General features: G+C 44.6%; 1 protein-coding gene across 3 annotated transcripts in view; it reads left to right on the top strand.

Moving 5' to 3' along the window:
* Window positions 1-17,946, top strand: part of dync2h1 (dynein cytoplasmic 2 heavy chain 1) — an 866,357-nt gene that overhangs the window by 48,852 nt on the left and 799,559 nt on the right. For 2 of the 3 annotated variants that reach the window (XM_072476728.1, XM_072476730.1), the window contains exons 5-7: window positions 2,235-2,353; window positions 2,896-3,040; window positions 5,682-5,914. In XM_072476728.1, the coding sequence (XP_072332829.1) occupies window positions 2,235-2,353; window positions 2,896-3,040; window positions 5,682-5,914 (497 nt within the window). The remainder of the gene's footprint in view (window positions 1-2,234; window positions 2,354-2,895; window positions 3,041-5,681; window positions 5,915-17,946) is intronic. The other variant, XM_072476729.1, reaches the window with a different exon arrangement.

Genomic DNA, 17,946 nt, shown 5'->3' on the forward strand with positions numbered 1-17,946 from the left:
ACTACCACACAACACCACATGTGACAACAAGGATAGCCCTTGCAGAACTGCTGATGGGCCGAAGGCTTAGAGCCCGGTTGAACCTCGCGTTTCCGAACTCGGCGGGTAAGTGGAGCTGCAGCAGGAGGTGCAAAAGTGACACTACCACTGCAGGACGCCAGGGCGGCAGCTTCACTCGGGGGAACGCGGTGTATACCTGTAACTTTGGAGATGGGGCACTTTGGCTGCCAGGTGCAATGCTGGAGAAACAGAACCGGTCTCCTACAAAGTTAGGATGCAAGGGAGAGTTGAGTGGAAACATTCGGACCACCTCAGGAAGCAGGGGTCCACGCTACACGACACCCAACCGGCAGCATTTACATCCCCTTCATGTCTGAAACCATCCCTCATCCAGGGGACCCAGCCATCTATATTCCAGAACCCGAACTAGCAGTATGAGGATGACACCTGCTCAGAAATGGACATGGAAGTATCCATGCAGACGGACAATGTTGTGTCTGGGATCGAGGTCCTGGTGATAATGCTTCGGAGGTCGGCCAGAAAAAGGCAGTCGATGAGCCGATGCACACTGCATGACCCAGAACTGCTGCAAGCTGAAACGCTGCTTCGGACTTAGCAGTGCAGAAAGCTCCCGCCATTGGCAGCTGAAGAGATGTTTTTGGACTTTTGGAGGGAAGGGTATCATAACCCCCACAATGACCATGGGACACCCTTGTTGATCTCCCCGTGGGACTCTAGGAGTATGAGCTTGTCCCAACAGGCACTGCCGTGGGCAAAGTATTGTACAGACTTCAATAAACCCTTGTTCCACTATTGCTGGCTTCCTCAATTACTAAACTGTATGCTCTATATGTTTGGCAAGGAAGCAATTTATTGTGTTTGAAGTCAACTCTTCCGCCCAGGTTATGCTAACCCAAGCATGGTACAAAATGACGATCTATGATCAGAATATTCCAACCCCTCTGCCCTGCAGTGGGTTTCCCCACAGCTGAGGCAGCTCTCCATTGGCCGCGGGTGGGATCTTCCTATCCTGCTGAGGTCAATGGCAGTTTTCTTGGCTCATCAGTCCCACCGCCACGGCGGGAATCAACATCAGCTGTACCGAAGATCTCGCTGAAGGTAAGGGCCGGCAACCCCCGTCTGTAAGTTTAAGCTTTGTGAATTCAAATGGATTGTGGCAAAGGAGGCCAAAAATCATGTGTGGTAAGCAAGCTTCAATCAAACAAGAAAGAGGACACCAAAGTAGGTCCATCGTTCTTTTATCTTCTACACATAAATAGAATATTGCCGGATTATGGAGGTAAGTTACTTCAGCTGAAGGGTGATGTGTCAACAGGTTATATTTGAAATCTTGTGAATTGTTGAGAAACAATTACATCAGTAAAGTTGTTGAAGTCTGTTTTCCGCATTCAAATTTATGCTTTCTTCTCGCATTATTGTTCTCTGATTTTGAATGCTTGAATTTTTTAGTTTCCTCCAGATATTCTTTATCGTGTAGCCTGACCCTTGTGCGAGAAATTGAGCATTGGTGTGTGTTATTGACCAGGGTTTAGAGAACCCCAAAGTGTATCATGGAATTCACCTGACCCACCACTTTTAATAGATTGTGGTTATGGGGAGCACATGGGCCTACCTTACAGGTGTGATGCAACAGAGATCTACAGTACTTTTAAATTAAAACAATGTGTATTTATGAAACCAGTTAACACTTTATAATCCCACAATAAACATCTTAACAACTATCAACACCAATAAATCCCCCAAAGAATACAGTACTCAATAAGTAACTTTTAATCTTTCCTTGCAACATCCATAAAACAAAAAAGAACCCTTTTTACAGAAAGACATCAGGTTTAACTTCTCTACAGAAACAGGTATTAGTTTTAAATCACCAAAGGATCTGTAGACAGTCTATAGATTGTAGAGAGAGCCTAAAGCACCTTCTTGCTGTGACTGCAGCTCCCAAGTCTAAAATGAAACTAAACACACCCTGTAGCATAAAGCCTAAAGCGAAAGTAAAAGCAGACAGACCGCCCAGCTCCACCCACTCTGACATCACTGATAAACACCCATTTCTTAAAGGTGCATCACTACAGCTATTTTATAATCCCCCATTTCTTAAAGGTACTCTCACATGACGTGGTTCTGTTGCTCTTATACAGCGCAGGGTTGGTGGGGGGGGGCTCACCGATCAGTGTTGATGTCATACAAACATTTTAATTCTATTTTGAAAGGAATTTTGGAACCTAGTGATGAATTTCAATTCTGGGCCGAAGTTGCTGCAGCTGATGATAAACCAGAAAGAAGAGAAAGAGCCCAGCATTTTGAAGAATTGTTTCAAACAATTGCGCAGGTTTGTCTTTCTTTGCAGGCTAAGGTGTCAGCTAACATGTTCAGCATATTGTATACCTTTTTGATAGAAGATTTGATGCTTGTTCAATAAGAATGCAATGTGATATATTGAAAGTTTATAATAAAAGCAAAATACTGTGGATGCTGGAAATCTGAATTAAAAACATCATCTGTGGAGAGAGAAACAGAGTCAACATTTTAGATCTGTAAGACTCCAGATCTGGGTTTTTTTTCCGCTTTTTCTGTTTTTAATTAGGCTAACAGTAACATACTTTTTTTTAGCACATGGTCTTTGCTGAGCAATTTTTATGTTGGAATTCTTTTTCCTATGACTAAATAAATAACTGCAGTTCTCAAGTGGAATGTTTGGACCTAGCTTGGTGTTTTCACTGGCTTCACAAGAATTGCTTCTCTTATGTTTTTCATTTCCCTAGCTTCTGGTTTGTGTGTGTTTATACTATGGAGACGACGCTTAAAATTTAAAACCACTTTAGCATTGTATAAATTAATAATTTCCTTAACTGCATTTCTCTCTTTTTTTAGCAGTACAACAATTTGGACACTCTTTCTTTGGCTGATGTTGTGGATTTGGTTGAGACTACTCGTGATACTGTGGATGATATATGGAGACAAACTGAGCATGATATTTACCCAGAGTCACGAATGCGCCATCTGCTGGATATCATAGGTACAGTCCTTGAAAGAATAAATTGCTGCTCATACAGGCATACAATCTATAGACCTGATGAAAAATGAAATGACATGAAAATCGCTTATTGTCACAAGTAGGCTTCAAATGAAGTTACTGTGAAAAGCCCCTAGTCGCCACATTCCGGCGCCTGTTCGGGGAGGCTGATATGGGAATTGAACCGTGCTGCTGGCCTGCCTTGGTCTGCTTTCAAAGCCAGCGATTTAGCCCTGTGCTAAACAGCCCCTATCCAAGTTTGAACTGTCTTTCTTTTGTAATGTGGAACATCTAAAATCTTATTAGTGTCTCAGAGCTAGAAATAAATACTTACATTTATATAAGCCTTTCCAGACCACCGGACTTCAAGTGCTTATAGCCAATTAAGTACTTTGAGGTATAATCACTATTGTAGGGATCGCAGCAGTCAGTTTGCGCACATGTTCATTCAAATTGTAATGTGAAATTATCCAGATGATTAAAAAAAAATACTGATGAAGGAAAAATATTGCCCAGGACACTGGGAGTACATCCACTGCTCTTCTTTAAAATAGTGCTGTGGGATCTATTATATCCATTGAGCAGTCAGATGGAAGTTGCTTTTAAGTTTCATTTGAAAACCAGGACCTCCGGCAGTGCAGCATTCCCTCAGTACTGCACTGGGATCTCAGATTTGAGATTTGTGTTCCAGCTCGGAAGTGCAATTTGAACCTGGATACTTGTGCCTCAGAGGTGCGCGTTCTAAGAACTGACAACATTTACTTTGTATTTTATATTAATTAGTTTATCTAAGTAATCTCACATATTTCCATTGCCATACTGAGGATTGTGTTCTATTTAAGGGGTACATTAATGTTGATGAAATACGGTTTGGGTGTGGCATGGTTACTGACTTTCAGAGGATTTTGATGCCATAAAAATGAAATTGTGCAAGATATTGAAGATATTTTTCTGTGAAATTGAATAGATTACTACATTATCTTTTTATTCTGACACTTACTGACATCATTTGTCAATGTAACAAGTTCCCAGTCATTGCTTTAAGTGACTAAACAGAGCCAAGTTGATGTGCATTACTGTTAGGTGAATTCATATTTCGTTTTCCGTAAATGATTACATTTTCTAATGCTCTGATGGTTTGCCTGGTTAAAAAGGATGTAACACTTCAGAATATAATTATAGCTAATGTTTGGGAGCAGCCTGCAGCGTTTTAGGCATTTAGTTGTTTGTCTCTTCCTGTGAGGAAGTTCCCAGCTCGCCCATCCTGCACCTCCATTAATTGAATTGCTGAGGTAGTAAAACGTTTATTTATAAGTGTAAACCTATAGCCTGTTGCTCCATTGCATTGCATATTAGAACTTGGTCAATGTGAGATTTGGTTTCCAAGGCTAGAGCTAAAGTGCTAAAAAAAAAGAATTACATAATATTGCTGTGATTGATGCTCCCATATGCTGTGTAAGTGTGATAGCCCGCGAATATGTCACACCATCTTTCCAAGTTGTCCTGCTGTAAAAGTGGTGTATAAAGTAGTTTGATCTTAAGCACTTGGATATTCGGATGTTGCAGAGGGTTATAAAATTTGTTTGTTTTGGCAATTTAAAAATAAAATTTATATGCACAGAATCTATGTGATTTTTGTAATGTCTGTGATCATTGTGTTTTATATGTGTATGTGTAAGGGTGTGTTTTCGTCCCCTCAGAGTATTTGTCCATTTTCAAATAATTCCAGCAGCAAATCTTACGTGAAGTTAAAAATAAAGGTTATTTATTTATCACACACTTATCCTGGAGGTTTAAAAACACAACACAATGTCATCACTCGCCCACAAAATTGATCACATAAAGATTAGATATAGATGAGGAAAAAACAGTTACAATTTATGATGGTCTCAGTCCTGTAGTTTCCTTAATGAGTTGACGCATTGGTTGAAGTGAATGCCTTGTAAAACAGGATTTTAATAAGCTGCGAAGCTTCTGGTATTTCATGAGGTTGGTTGTCAGGTGAACTTGAAGTTGGAACAGGTAGGGGATAGTCCATCTCCCACTTTCAGAGCATGGGTGTTAATACTTTGGTTGCTGGTTTTAGGGCTGTCTATTGGATCTCTATCTCTAAGCAGCTTCCAGCTGAATTTTTGAAATAGGTTATAAAACGGCTTTCTTGCTGTGTGACTTGTATAAGTTCAAAAAGGTGGAGCTGTGTTGATTAAACATCCATGTGTCATTTGACACTTCAAAATTCGTCCAGTCTGGTTTGGATGAGAGACCTTCATAATGCAATGGAAGGTCAATGGGAACCATTCATATTCATTTAACACACATTGAGTTCAGATGTTTCTTCCATCCATGGTGAAACAGAAAGATGAGCTGGCTGGAATGCTATAGTTCATTTGTTGACAGTCTATCCTTAAACAAAGAAATGTGTGAACGTCCCAGATTGCTGTAATTATCCATATTTAACCAGGTATTTTCTTGGGACTCAGAACTGTCTGGAGCTCAGGAGCCAAAAGGTCACATGATTTTCCGTGGTTATTTTAATAAACAGTTTGTGTTCAAACTTTATAATGTATTGACCAAAAGTTCATAACATACCTGAACATGACAACAAGCACAACTTTAATTTCCTGTTTTGATTTCTTTTCTCTAGGAAATGCCTTGGGTAGATTTGTACAGAAAACTCTAATGCAGTTAAATTTATGGGGTGATGCTTTTCACATGGTCAAAGAAAGCCTTAGATCTGGCATCACTATCTGTGAACAGTGGGTCGCAGCATGTAATCATCTGACAGGACAGCTTTGGCGACGGTATACTCCTCACCAGTGGAAAAGTGAGAAATATTATCCCGAGTCATTGGCTAAACTTGCCAAACGCCTTGAAGAGGTAAAGTATAATGAGTATTCTTCCTTGAAAGCAAAATAATGTGGATGCTGGAAATCTGAAATAAAAACAGGACATGTTGGAAAAATTCAGCATGCCTGGCAGCATCTGTGGAGAAAGAAACAAGAGTTAACATTTCGGGTCCGTACGATACTTTCTTTAATCTTTTAAAATCTTTAAAAAATATTTTTTTTTTTCTTTGTTGTTTTTGGAAATTGTATGATTTTACTTTTAACCTTGTAAATTGTGAAAGGACACACACAATACTTAAATTAGCAATCAAAATGCACTATTCAGATCAATGATGAAACATTCTTTTGAAGCTACCATAGGTGTTGTATCTTGAAATGCCTTTTATTGAAGTTATGATTGTTTAAAGTTGAGTATTCGCAGCAATATTTTGGAACATACACTTTTATCCGAAGTGCTCCAATGAATCATAGAATTCTTACAGTGCAGAAGGAGGTCATTTAGCCCATCGATTCAATCTTCAGAAAGAGCATTTTATCTAGGCCTACTGCCTCGCCCTATCCCTGTAACCCCATAACACCACATAACTTTTGGACACTAAGGGACAATTTAGAATGGCTAATCTACCTGTTTCCAATCCTACCAAGATTCAATGACTCCACACCCTTCTCAATGGCACGATAATGTTACAGACAGGTAGGGGGCCCATTTAAACTGCCCTGACTTCCCCGCTCAGTAAGCATCTGTAAACTGGTGTATTTTTCCCAACCGTTAAATTTGGAATGTTCCAATCCTCTATGAATAATTTGCATAGCAAACCCGAGGTAAGATAAAATTTAAAAATGCACGCACTCACACAAAAAGGAAGAGGGTTCAGTGCATGTCCACGATAAAATACCAGTTAGGGTTTTACATGTGTCTAGAGTCCAGAATCAGAAGTCTAATGATGGAAGGTTTCTTCTGAGGGGAGGTTGAATGATTGTGAGGTGAACCGTCTTTCCAGAGCAAGACTTCCATGATGGGAGAAGGCACGTAGAGTTAATCAGGAAGCACAAGTTACCCTGGTACCTTTGGTTAACAAAAATTGATCAGTTTCAAGTTTAATATTAATAACTGATGTAGCAACAATTCTTGTTTGTGGAAGAGAGTTCCAAATTCCTACCACCCTTTGTAGAAATGTTTCTTAATTTCACGCTTGAAACACCTGACTCTAATTTTTAGATTATGCCGCCTAGTCTTAGACTACCTAACCAGCAGAAATAGTTTATCTCGATCTGTTCCCTAAATAAAGTAAAAGTTTCCATCAAATTAACCCGACACCTACTAGTTTGTGCATCTCTCCTCCTAATTTTACCTTTTGGTATCCAAGTATTATTTTTGTAAATCTAACCTTCACTCCCTCCAAGGCCAGTATCCTTCCTGGGGTGTGATGTCCAGGAAAGAAATATAGAATTTAGAGAGCAGAATGAGGCCATTCAGCCCAACAAGTCTGCACCGGCCCTTGGAAAGAGCACCCTACTTAAGCCCAAACCTCTGCCCTATCCCCGTAACACAGTAACCCCACCTCACCTTTTTGGACACTAAGGGGAATTTATCCTGGCCAATCCACCTAACATGCACATCTTTGGACTGTGGGAGGAAACTGGAGTACCCAGAGAAAAGCCACGCAGACATGGGGAGAAAGTGCAAACTCCACACAGACAGTCACCCGAGGCTGGAATTGAACCGGGTCCCTGGAGCTGTGAGGCAGCAATGCTAACCACCGTACACAGTATTTAGGGTGTGGCCTCTCCTCACAGTATTTAGGGTGTGGCCTAGCCAAACTTCCACCCTTTTATATTATAGTTTTACAGATTTAAATGCCAGAATTCCATTAACTTTTGTTGATTATTTTCTCGACCCATTCATGACATACTAATATCTCTGTACCTGGACACCCAAGTCTCATAGAATGCTTACAGTGCAGAAGGAGGCCATTTGACCCATTGAGTCTGCACAGGCCCTTGGAAAGAGCATCCTACTTAAGCCCTCACCCCCACCACACCCCCGTAACCATACAAAACCTTTTGGAGACTAAGGGGCAATTTAGAATGGCAAATCCACCTAACCTGCACATCTATTGATTGTGGGAGGAAACCGGAGCACCCGGGCGAAACCCACGCAGGCAAGGGGAGAAAATGAAAACTCCAGACAGACAGTCACCTGAAGCCGGAATTGTGAGGATGTGAAGCAGCAGTGCTAACCACTGTGTCACCTACATTGTTTGTAGCTTTTTAATCATTTATGAAGTATTCTTTCCTTTATAGATCCAAAATGGATGACCTCATATTTGCCTACAAAGACATTCATTTGCCACCGTTTGTCTATTCACTTAATCCATCAACATCTCTTTGAAATGTTATGCTTCCATCTTCACATGCATACAATGCCACCTATTTTTGTGCCAGCAGCAAACTTGGACATGCAACTTTCTGTCCCATCACCCAGGTCGTTAATAAATACAGTGAATGGTTAAGGCCACAACACAGGTTCTTGGGGACACTTTAAGTCACATCCTGCCAATTTGAGCACGCGCCTATTATCCCTACTCTCTACTCCTTGGTACTCAACCAATTTCTGAACCAGTTCAATCATTTGCTTTCAATTCCATCAATTTCAACTTTAGCTCTCCTTCTCTGATGGGGATACCCTCTGTGTTTCCAAATAAATAACATTCCTACACATTCCCCTGTCCACTACTTTGGTCACTTCTTCAAAAAAAAAAATCAAATCAGGTTCGTCAAGCATGACCTACCCTTGAGATGAGAAACGATAAAGCACAAAGTCACTTGTGGGAGTGGTGTACTGACCACCTAATTATAACTATGTGGTAGGACAGAGTACAAAAGAAGAGGTTTTGGGGGCTTCTCAGAAAGGTACAGTGATATTCAGATGAATAAAGGTAGTGCAGATGAGGAGTTCATCAAATGTTTTTGAGATAGTTTATTAGAACAGCACGTACTTGAGCTAACCAGAAGACAGGCTATACTGGACCTGGTATTGTGCAACGGGATAGGATTAATTGATAATTTCATAATGAAGGCACATCCTAAGTAACAGTGATCATAATATGATTGAATTTTACATTCAGTTTGAGGGAAAGACGAGTATGTCGGAGATAAGTGTTTTAAATTTAAATAAAGGCAATTCTGAGGACACGAAAGCGGAGCTAGCCGAAGTGAACTGGTAAATGTGTTTGAGGGATAGAACAACGGTGGTTCAGTGGTAGACAATTAAAGGGACATTTCAGAATACACAGAATAGACATATTCCAATGAAAAAGAAAAATTCAAGGGGAATGTCATCTGTAGTTATTTAAAAAAGTTAGGGTTAGGGGATGCATGTAAGCTGTTCTTGTTAGGTTTGAAGTTGCTAAATTTAAATATTGTTTTTCTTTTATAATAAAGTTTTGTTTGTTAAAAAAAAAACCACGCTTTATTTATCATGTAATCACTCCTGGAGCGAATTGGGTCTTCCCACACAGTCTTAAAAATAAAAGAAAATGTTGCAGTTCTGGTCCAGTATTTTAGCCATTGCTGGGATCTGGTCTGGCATCTGTAACACTTGGATGAAGGGATTGAAAGTATGGTTGCCAAATTTGCTGATGACACAAAGATAGGTAGGCAAGTAAATTGTGTAGAGGTCGTGAGTGGGCAAAAATCTTGCAAATGGAGTATAATGTGGGCAAACGCGAAACTGTCCATTTGGGCAGGAAGAATTTTAAAAAATCAATTATCTAAATGGTGAGAGATTGAAGACCTCTGAGATGCGGAGGAATCTGGGAGCTGGATTCTTCCATCCCGCCCGCTGCAAGATCATTAAGTGTGGATGCAGACCATGTAAAGGACCACTGACCTAATAGAATATTGAACATACATTGCAGAAGGAGGCCATTTGGCCCATCGAGTCTGCACCGACCCACTTCAGCACTCACTTCCACCCTATCCCCGTAACCCAATAACCCCTCCTAACCCTTTTGGTCACTAAGGACAATTTATCATGGCCAATCCACCTAACCTGCACGTCTTTGGACTGTGGGAGAAAACTGGAGGCCCTGGAGGAAACCCACGCAGACATGTGGAGAATGTGCAGACAGTGACCCAGTGGGGAACCGAACCTGGGACCCTGGCACTGTGAAGCTACATTTCTATTCACTTGTGCTACCGTGCTGCCCGGGCTGGAATTTCAGGCCGCTGGACGTCCGCGACCAGCAAGTCCCACCCTGGGTGTCCTAGTGCATGAATTATAAAAGGCTAGTATACAGGTATAGCAAGTAATTAGGAAAGTAAATAGAATGTTATAGTTTATTGTGAGGGGAACTGATTACAAAAGTGGGGAGGTTATGCTTCAGTTGTACAGAGCATTGGTGAGACCACACCTAGATATGTACAGTATTGGTGTCCTTATTTAAGGGAATATGTAAATGCATTCCAAGCAGTTCAGAGACGTTTTACTATACTAATACCAGGAATGGGCAGATTATCTTATGAGGGAAGGTTGGTGAGGTTTTTCTTCATTACTGTTAGTTTGCTTACGGTAATTTTGATGAATTCCCTCCTTCATTCAATATTACTTTCCTGGGCCACCTTATTGGCTTCTTCCTCTGCTGTAAATACTGGCACAAATTAATTATGTAACATGTGCTCCATTTCCTTATTTTCATTGATCATATCACCTTTTTCAGTTTTCAAAGTTCCCTTATTGTTCCTGACTACCATATTTTCCCTGATTTAATTGCAAACATTTTTTGTGTTGATTTTCATATCCTTTTAAAGTTTCTTCTGATACTTCCACTTTGTAGCTCTTAACATCTATTTTGCCACCCCTTGCTATACTTGTATCTCTCCCATTCTCCAAGATTACATTTTGTTTTTAGATTTTATACGTCTTTCTTTTAGTTGTTTCTTTAGTCAGCCTTGGCTGCTATTTTTTGGACTTGTTTATATAACCATTAGGATTATAAACTGGTCCGTATCTCATTAAATTATTTTTAATTGTGTCTCATTGATCTGTCTTTTTGTTACTGTCATGTGAGGGTACCTTTAAGACATGGATGTTTAAGCAATGAACCTTTAAGAAAACAGTGATGTCAGAGAGTGGGTGGGGCTGAGCTCAGGTCAGCCATTTTGGCAGGTTTTTAGTTTCAGTTTAAAAAGCAGTGTGTGTGTGTGTGTGTGTGTCTGTGTGTTTCCAGAGAGCTGCAAGTTTTGAAAAGAGCTGGGTGTGTGTCTGTGTTTTGCAGTGAGCTGGATCTCTGCCATGAAAGACTATCTCTGGATCATTTGGGTGATTTAAAGTAAAGCCTTTAACCTGATGTGATTTTGTTTAAAGGTGTTAAGTCTTTTGGAAGTTTGAAGGAACATTTTAAGGAATTATTTACTGTTGCAATATTTTCTGAGTTATCTTTGAAGTAAGGGGTGTTAAGAGATCCAATGTTTATTTAAGATGTTAAGTTGAGTTCATGGAATAAACAATGTTTTGTGTTTAAAAACCCACGTGTCCATAATTGTAATCCCACACCTAGGGAAAAAGCCGTGTGCTAGGAAAAGCAACAAATACATTAAAGGGTGAGGTTGGTTGAACTCCATGATACATTTTGGGGTTCTGAAAACACCTCGCCCATAACATTACCAATTAACAGATTAGTCCAGTATACCATGGACAGTCTCTGTCTCATAGCAATGAATCAGCCGTACCTAAATCTACAATCTCAGTAGCTGTTTCATGCTACTCCCTTTCAAATATTCTGTTGAATTTGATCTCATTATGATTGCTATTAAATAAATTTGCGCACATCATTAGGCTGTTAACTAAATCAGGCTTATTGCTCATTACTATATCTAACGTGACATCCCACTTTGTTCCAGGACATATGGTTGCAGAAAACTGTACTGAACATATTTGAGAAAATCACGACCTGCTATTCTGCTTCTCCCAATCTAGTTAAAATCCCCCCCTAAAATTACTCTGCCTTTGGTACATGCTTGCCTAATCTCTGCATTTATCCAATTTTTCACTTCACAGGTATTGCCAAAGGTCCGACAAACAACTCCCACTCTAGTCTTAAATCAATTTGTTTTATTACTTCCATCAATAAGTTCTCTACTACTGCTTATCTCCCATCGTAGATTAACCACTTACCCTGGAAGTGATTTGATCCAGAATGACTAACGGAATCCACCCCCTTTATCATTTTCCCAATGTATCTTGTAGAATTTCTAACCTGCCTGTGCAATCATCGGGGTTCTCTTCCCCCCCCCCCCCCCCACCTGTGCAGGCATCAGTGCTCACTTTCTCACCCCCCCCAAACCCTGTTGTGCAGTCATCAGGGCTCCCCCCACTCCCCCACCACCTTGCATAAGGGGAACCCCCCCCACCCCGCTTAACGGGGCAGGGGTACCCCTCTGCCAGTGCACCATTGTCACAGCCCCCTTCATGTGACCCCTTGGCACTGCCTACTTGACATGGTCATCACAACTGGTTTTCGCTTTTAAAGTCCGGCTGCCGGTGGGGGGGGGGGTTGCTGTAGGTCATGGGCAGATGTTACGGCAATGGCCCTTTAATTACATTAACATTTATTTGAATTCATGGAAATCAGGTTCACGGCTTCGTTGGCCGTGAACCTGATCATGTCTCCGGCAGGGGGCGGGGAAGACCGCAAACCGAGATCTCGCTGCTGCAAATCCCATTTTGGCCCTCTCACGAGATTTAGTGGCCATAACGAGATTTGTACCCGCGGGAAACGTGACATCAAGCCATGCCCATCTATTCATGTAAAGAACAATGGAGGGACTGTATTTAAAAGAGGTAACCGTTAATTATGTGTCTGTTAGCTAGGGGCAAAGTATTAATAATGACTCAGTCACCTAAGCGTGCATTTATGATTAAAATGTTTGTTGTAATTATGTAGTTTAATTAAACGTTTCAATACCAATGTTTTGAGTCAGTTCTTCAGGGTACTGTTATTACATAGATTCATCCTAAATTTTCAGTAAATTAGTCAAAAATTAGGGGACACCCATATGCCAATGGACCTACGTTGACAGTGGGTTGTCAGCAGCGTGCGCAGCTGCATGGCTGCCGTTCTGGCTGTGGCAATGGTATTCTGTGCCCGTCCACCCCAATCTCACAGCCCACCTCCGGGCCAACCCTGCTATTCTCCCCGGCCCTGGCAGAAGCCCCCCGGCCAGCGGCACAATTGTCATCAAGCCATGGTGACGTTGGACATTCTCCGTACGCCCTCTCACTCTCTCAGCAGCCACGACGCAGGTTTCACGATTTTTTAAAGCACAAGTCAACCGCGCCATTGGGAACTTGGCCCATCGGAGGCGGAGAATCGCGGTGGCCCCGTAGAATACCGGGTCAGGCCAGTTAATGATATGTAAATGGTGTCTACAGTGCGTGCGTTCCAGACTGCATTGATGCCGCTGTCGACGTGTCGGAGAATTGTGATTTGGTGTCAAATTGGTGCCCGCCGTGATTTTGCCGTCGGAACCTATTCTCCATCCAATCCCGCTTCCTGATTTTGGCGTCAGCCAACGGAGAATGCTGCCCCACAACTAAGAAGCCTGCTGGTGGAAATTCCTCAACCAACTTGGAGGCTCCGTGTTCAGCAGGGAAAATGGTGCGGGATCCAGCAGATATGCTAACTGGGGTGCTGACTATGGAGTTTTAAAAACAGTTTGAAAAACATTTTAAGAGGCAATGGAGAGTGATGGTCGATATTCTTCGTACGTGGATTGAGGAGGCACTGGGTCCTATTCGTGAGAAGTTGGAGTGGACTTTAGAAGCTGTAAAAGAGCATGGTGAGGTGGTGAAAGGGATGGAGGGGGCTTTGTCGAAGCTCAGCGACCAACTTGTCTCGCGGAGATCCCGGTGGTGGCAGGGAAGAATATGAACCTGGAGAATTACTCAAGGAATCAAAACCTCAGGGTCATGGGGTAGACGGAGGATGTGGAGGGGCTGAATCCAACTGCGTTCCTTTCGCGGATATTTGGTAAGATGGTGGGGGAGTGTGTACTGGTATCCCCTCCTGTGTTGGATTGAGTCTATCGAACACTCCGGGAGAAGCCTCGGCGAATGAGCTAGCACGAGCGGCAATAGCCAGATTCGACAACTTACAGGAGAAGGAGCAGTCCTGAAGTGGCCCAAGGAGAGACATGTCCTGAGATGGGAAGGAAGCCAAGTTAGAATATATCAGGATGTTCATGTAGAACTGGTGAAGAAGCAGGCGTCCTTTAATAAGGCCAAAGCAGCTTCATACAAGAGTGGAGTGAGGTTTGGAGTGGTGTTTCCGGCGAGGTTGCATGTTACCTTTGGGTCAAAAGACCATTACTTCGATAGCGCGGAAGAGGCAGAAGCTTTTGTTACAAGCATGGACTGGGGTCGTGTTAAACAGGCTCTGAGTGGACTTGTTATGGTTGTTTAAGGGAAGAGGTTTGGGGGTATTTTGTATGTATTTGTTGTTATTGCTTTGTTTTTTGGATTGAGATGCAGTTGTATTGCTTACGTTGTATGGTGGGGCACATGAGGCTAACTGTTTTGTGGGACATTGTTTAAGGCAGGTTATCTTTTTTCCTGAAACTATATGGCTCCCGATGGTATCGTGCTCTTGATAGGGGTGTTGAATTTTGTTGTGTTTTTGTAGCCAGGATGGATAGGGATATTTTTTTCTCTTTTTTTTTGGTCTTGGGGAGTAGCTACCTCGCTAGCATTAAAGTTTTAGCTGGCGGGCAGGAGTGAGGTAGGGAGAGGGGCTACAGGTTGTTGAACCTGTTTTTGTGGTTCGGTGAGCCTAGCATTTTTATTTTGGCGGGGAAGCCGAACAGAGCGAAGATGGTGTTGAGGGCTTTGATGACGGTGGCAGACGTCATGTCGGGGCATGGGATGGCGAAGGGTAATCTGGAGTATTCATCGACCACACTGAGAAAGTACATGTTGTGGTCGGTGGAGGGGAGGTTGACCCTTTGAAGTCTACGCTGAGGTGTTCAAAGGGGCGGGAGGCCTTCACCAGGCGCGCACGGTCTGGCCGGTAGAAGTGCGGTTTACACTCCATGCAGACCTGTCAGTCTCTGGTGATCGCCCTGACTTCCTCGATGGAGTAGGACAGGTTGCGGACCTTGATGAAATGGTAAAATCGTGTGACCCCTGGGTGACAGAGGTTGTGGTGTAGGGTCTGGAGTCGGTCCACTTGAGCGCTGGCACATGTACCTCGGGATAGGGCATCGGGGGGCTTGTTGAGCTTACCAGGGCGGTACAAAATCTCGTAATTGTAGGTGGAGAGCTCGATTCTCCACCGCAAGATTTTATCGTTTTCGATCTTGCCCCGCTGTGTGTTATTAAACATGAAGTCAACCGACCGTTGGTCAGTGAGGAGAGTGAATCCCCTGCCGGGCAGGTAATGCCTCCAATGCCGCACAGCTTCAACGATCGCTGGGCCTCTTTTTCGATGGAGGAGTGCCGAATTTCGGAGGCATGGAGAGTGCGGGAAAAGAATGCTACGGGCCTGCCTGCCTGGTTGAGGGTGGCGGCCAAAGCGACGACTCATCACTCTCGACTTGGAAGGGGAGCGTCTCGTTGACCGCGTGCATCGTGGCCTTGACGATGTTGGCCTTGATATGGTTAAAGGCCTGGTGAGCCTCGGCCGTCAGAGGAAAAACTGGATTGAATGAGTGGGCGGGCCTTGTCTGCATAATTTGGGACCCACTGGGCGTAATACGAAAAGAACCCCAGGCAACGTTTGAGGGCCTTGGGGCAGTGGGGGAGGGGGTGTTCCATGAGGGGGCGCATGCGATCGGGGTCGGGCCCCAGAACTCCGTTCTGGACCACATAGCCGAGGATGGCTAAGCGGTTTGTGCTGAACATGCACTTCTCCTTGTTATGCGTGAGGTTGAGGAGAGTGGCGCTGTGGAGAAATTTGGCAAGGTTGGCGTCATGGTCCTGCTGATCGTGGCCGCAGATGGTGACATTGTCCAGTTACGGGAAAGTGGCCCGCAGCCCGTACCGGTCAACCATTCGGTCCATCTCCCATTGGAAGACCGAGACTCCGTTGGAGACGCCGAAGGGAACCCTAAGAAAGTTTTAAAGGCGGCCGTCTGCCTCTAACGCAGTGTATGGGCGGTCCGCCTTGTGGATGGGGAGCTGGTGGTAGGCAAATTTCAGGACTACTTTCGAGAAGACCCGCTACTGTGCAATCTGATTGACCATATCAGATATGCGTGGGAGGGGGTACACGTCGAGCTGCGTGTACCGATTGATGGTCTGACTGTAGTCAACGACCATCCTGTTTTTCTCCCCAGTTTTGACCACTACCACTTGGGCTCTCCAGGGGCTGTTGCTGGCCTCGATGATGCCTTCCCGAAGCAGCCGCTGGACTTCAGACCTGATGAAGGTCCTGGCCTGGGTGCTGGACCATCTGCTCCTGGTGGCGACGGGTTTGCAATCCGGGGGTTAGGTTTACAAAAAGGGAAGATGGGTTAACCTTAAGGGTCGCGAGGCCGCATACAGTAAGGGGTGGTAGGGGCCCGCCGAATTTCAAGGTTAGGCTCTGGAGGTTGCACTGGAAGTCCAGGCCGAGTAGCAAGGCAGCGCCGAGATTGGGGACGACGTAGAGGCGGAAGCCGCTGAACTCCACGCCCTGGACAGTGAAAGTAGCGATGCATTACCCCCGGATCGCCACGGAGTGGGACCCGGAGGCCAGGGGGATTCTCTGGTTAGCGGGGTGTACCGCGAGGGAGCAGCACCTTACCGTATCGGGGTCAATGAAGCTCTCAGTGCTCCCGGAGTCCAGCGGGCAGGAGATCTCGTGCCCGTTGACCTTCACTTTATTTGAAGCAGTCGCGAGGTTGTGTGGTCGAGACTTGTCAATCGTGACCGAGGCGAGATGCGGCTGGTCGTTGGCGGTTGCAGGCGATGAGCGGCCGGATGAGGTGCCCAACTTGCATGTTCTTGAGTCGGGTAAGATGACGGCGCCCACGGGCCGCACGTGTCGTGGGGGAAGCAAGATGGCGACGCCCGTTGGTCCTGAGAGGAATAAGATGGTGGCGCCCACGGGCCGCACGTGTTGCGAGTCGGGCAAGATGGCGGCGTCCACTGGCTGCACTTGGGGGGTGCCGGGACAATAGTGGTGATTGAGCGGGCCTGGCACACTGCAGCGAAATGTCCCTTCTTGCCACAGGCCTTGCAGAGGGAGCTCCGCGCCGGGCAACGCTGTCGGGGGTGTTTTGACTGCCCACAGAAGTAGCATTTGGGTCCCCGGGGTTGGTTGGCTGCCGCGTGGCACAGGCGTGGGATTGGCTGAGGGCGGTTGCTGATGGGGTCCACGATGGGGCGGCCGTCTGCGGAGTCCACAATGCACAGGGGGGGGGGTGGGCCGCGCGGTCGGGGGCATAGGCCTGAATGTTGCGTGATGTGACCGTAAGTGAAAGTGCTAGTTTATTGGTCGCCGCGAGGTCGAGCGTGGCCCCCTCTAAGAGGCACTGGTGGATGTAGTCAGACCCTATGCCCGTAACAAATGCGTCTCTCATTAGCAAATTTGAGTGTTCTGTGGCCGAAACGGCCTGACAGTCACAGTCTCTAACTAGGGGGAGCAGGGCGCGCCAGAAATCTTCCACCGACTCACCGGGAAGTTGACGCCGCATGGAGAGGAGGTGCCTGGCGTAGAGTGTGTTAGTCCGCTGAGCGTAGTTTTCCTTCAGTAGAGCCATGGTCTCTGCGTAGGTCGGCGCGTCCTGGACAAGTGGAAAGACGTTGGAGCTCAGCCGCGTGTAAAGGATCTGGAGCTTCTGTGCTTCTGGAATTTCGTCTGGCGCAGACCCGATGTACGCTTCAAAATAGGCTAGCCAATGTTCAAAGTCCTTTTTGGCGTTGTCTGCTTGCAGATGCAGCTGCAGGCGATCCGGCTTGATGTGGAGGTCCATCTTCTGAAAAACTCAGTGTAATACATTGATACACGATCGATCAATTACACAAAGACAAGAGTAGGATGTAATCGAGGCTTTATTACACTGAGATGTGTGGCCTCCTAC

This window comes from Scyliorhinus torazame, chromosome 15, assembly GCF_047496885.1.
Source record: "Scyliorhinus torazame isolate Kashiwa2021f chromosome 15, sScyTor2.1, whole genome shotgun sequence".
Lineage (NCBI taxonomy): Eukaryota > Metazoa > Chordata > Chondrichthyes > Carcharhiniformes > Scyliorhinidae > Scyliorhinus > Scyliorhinus torazame.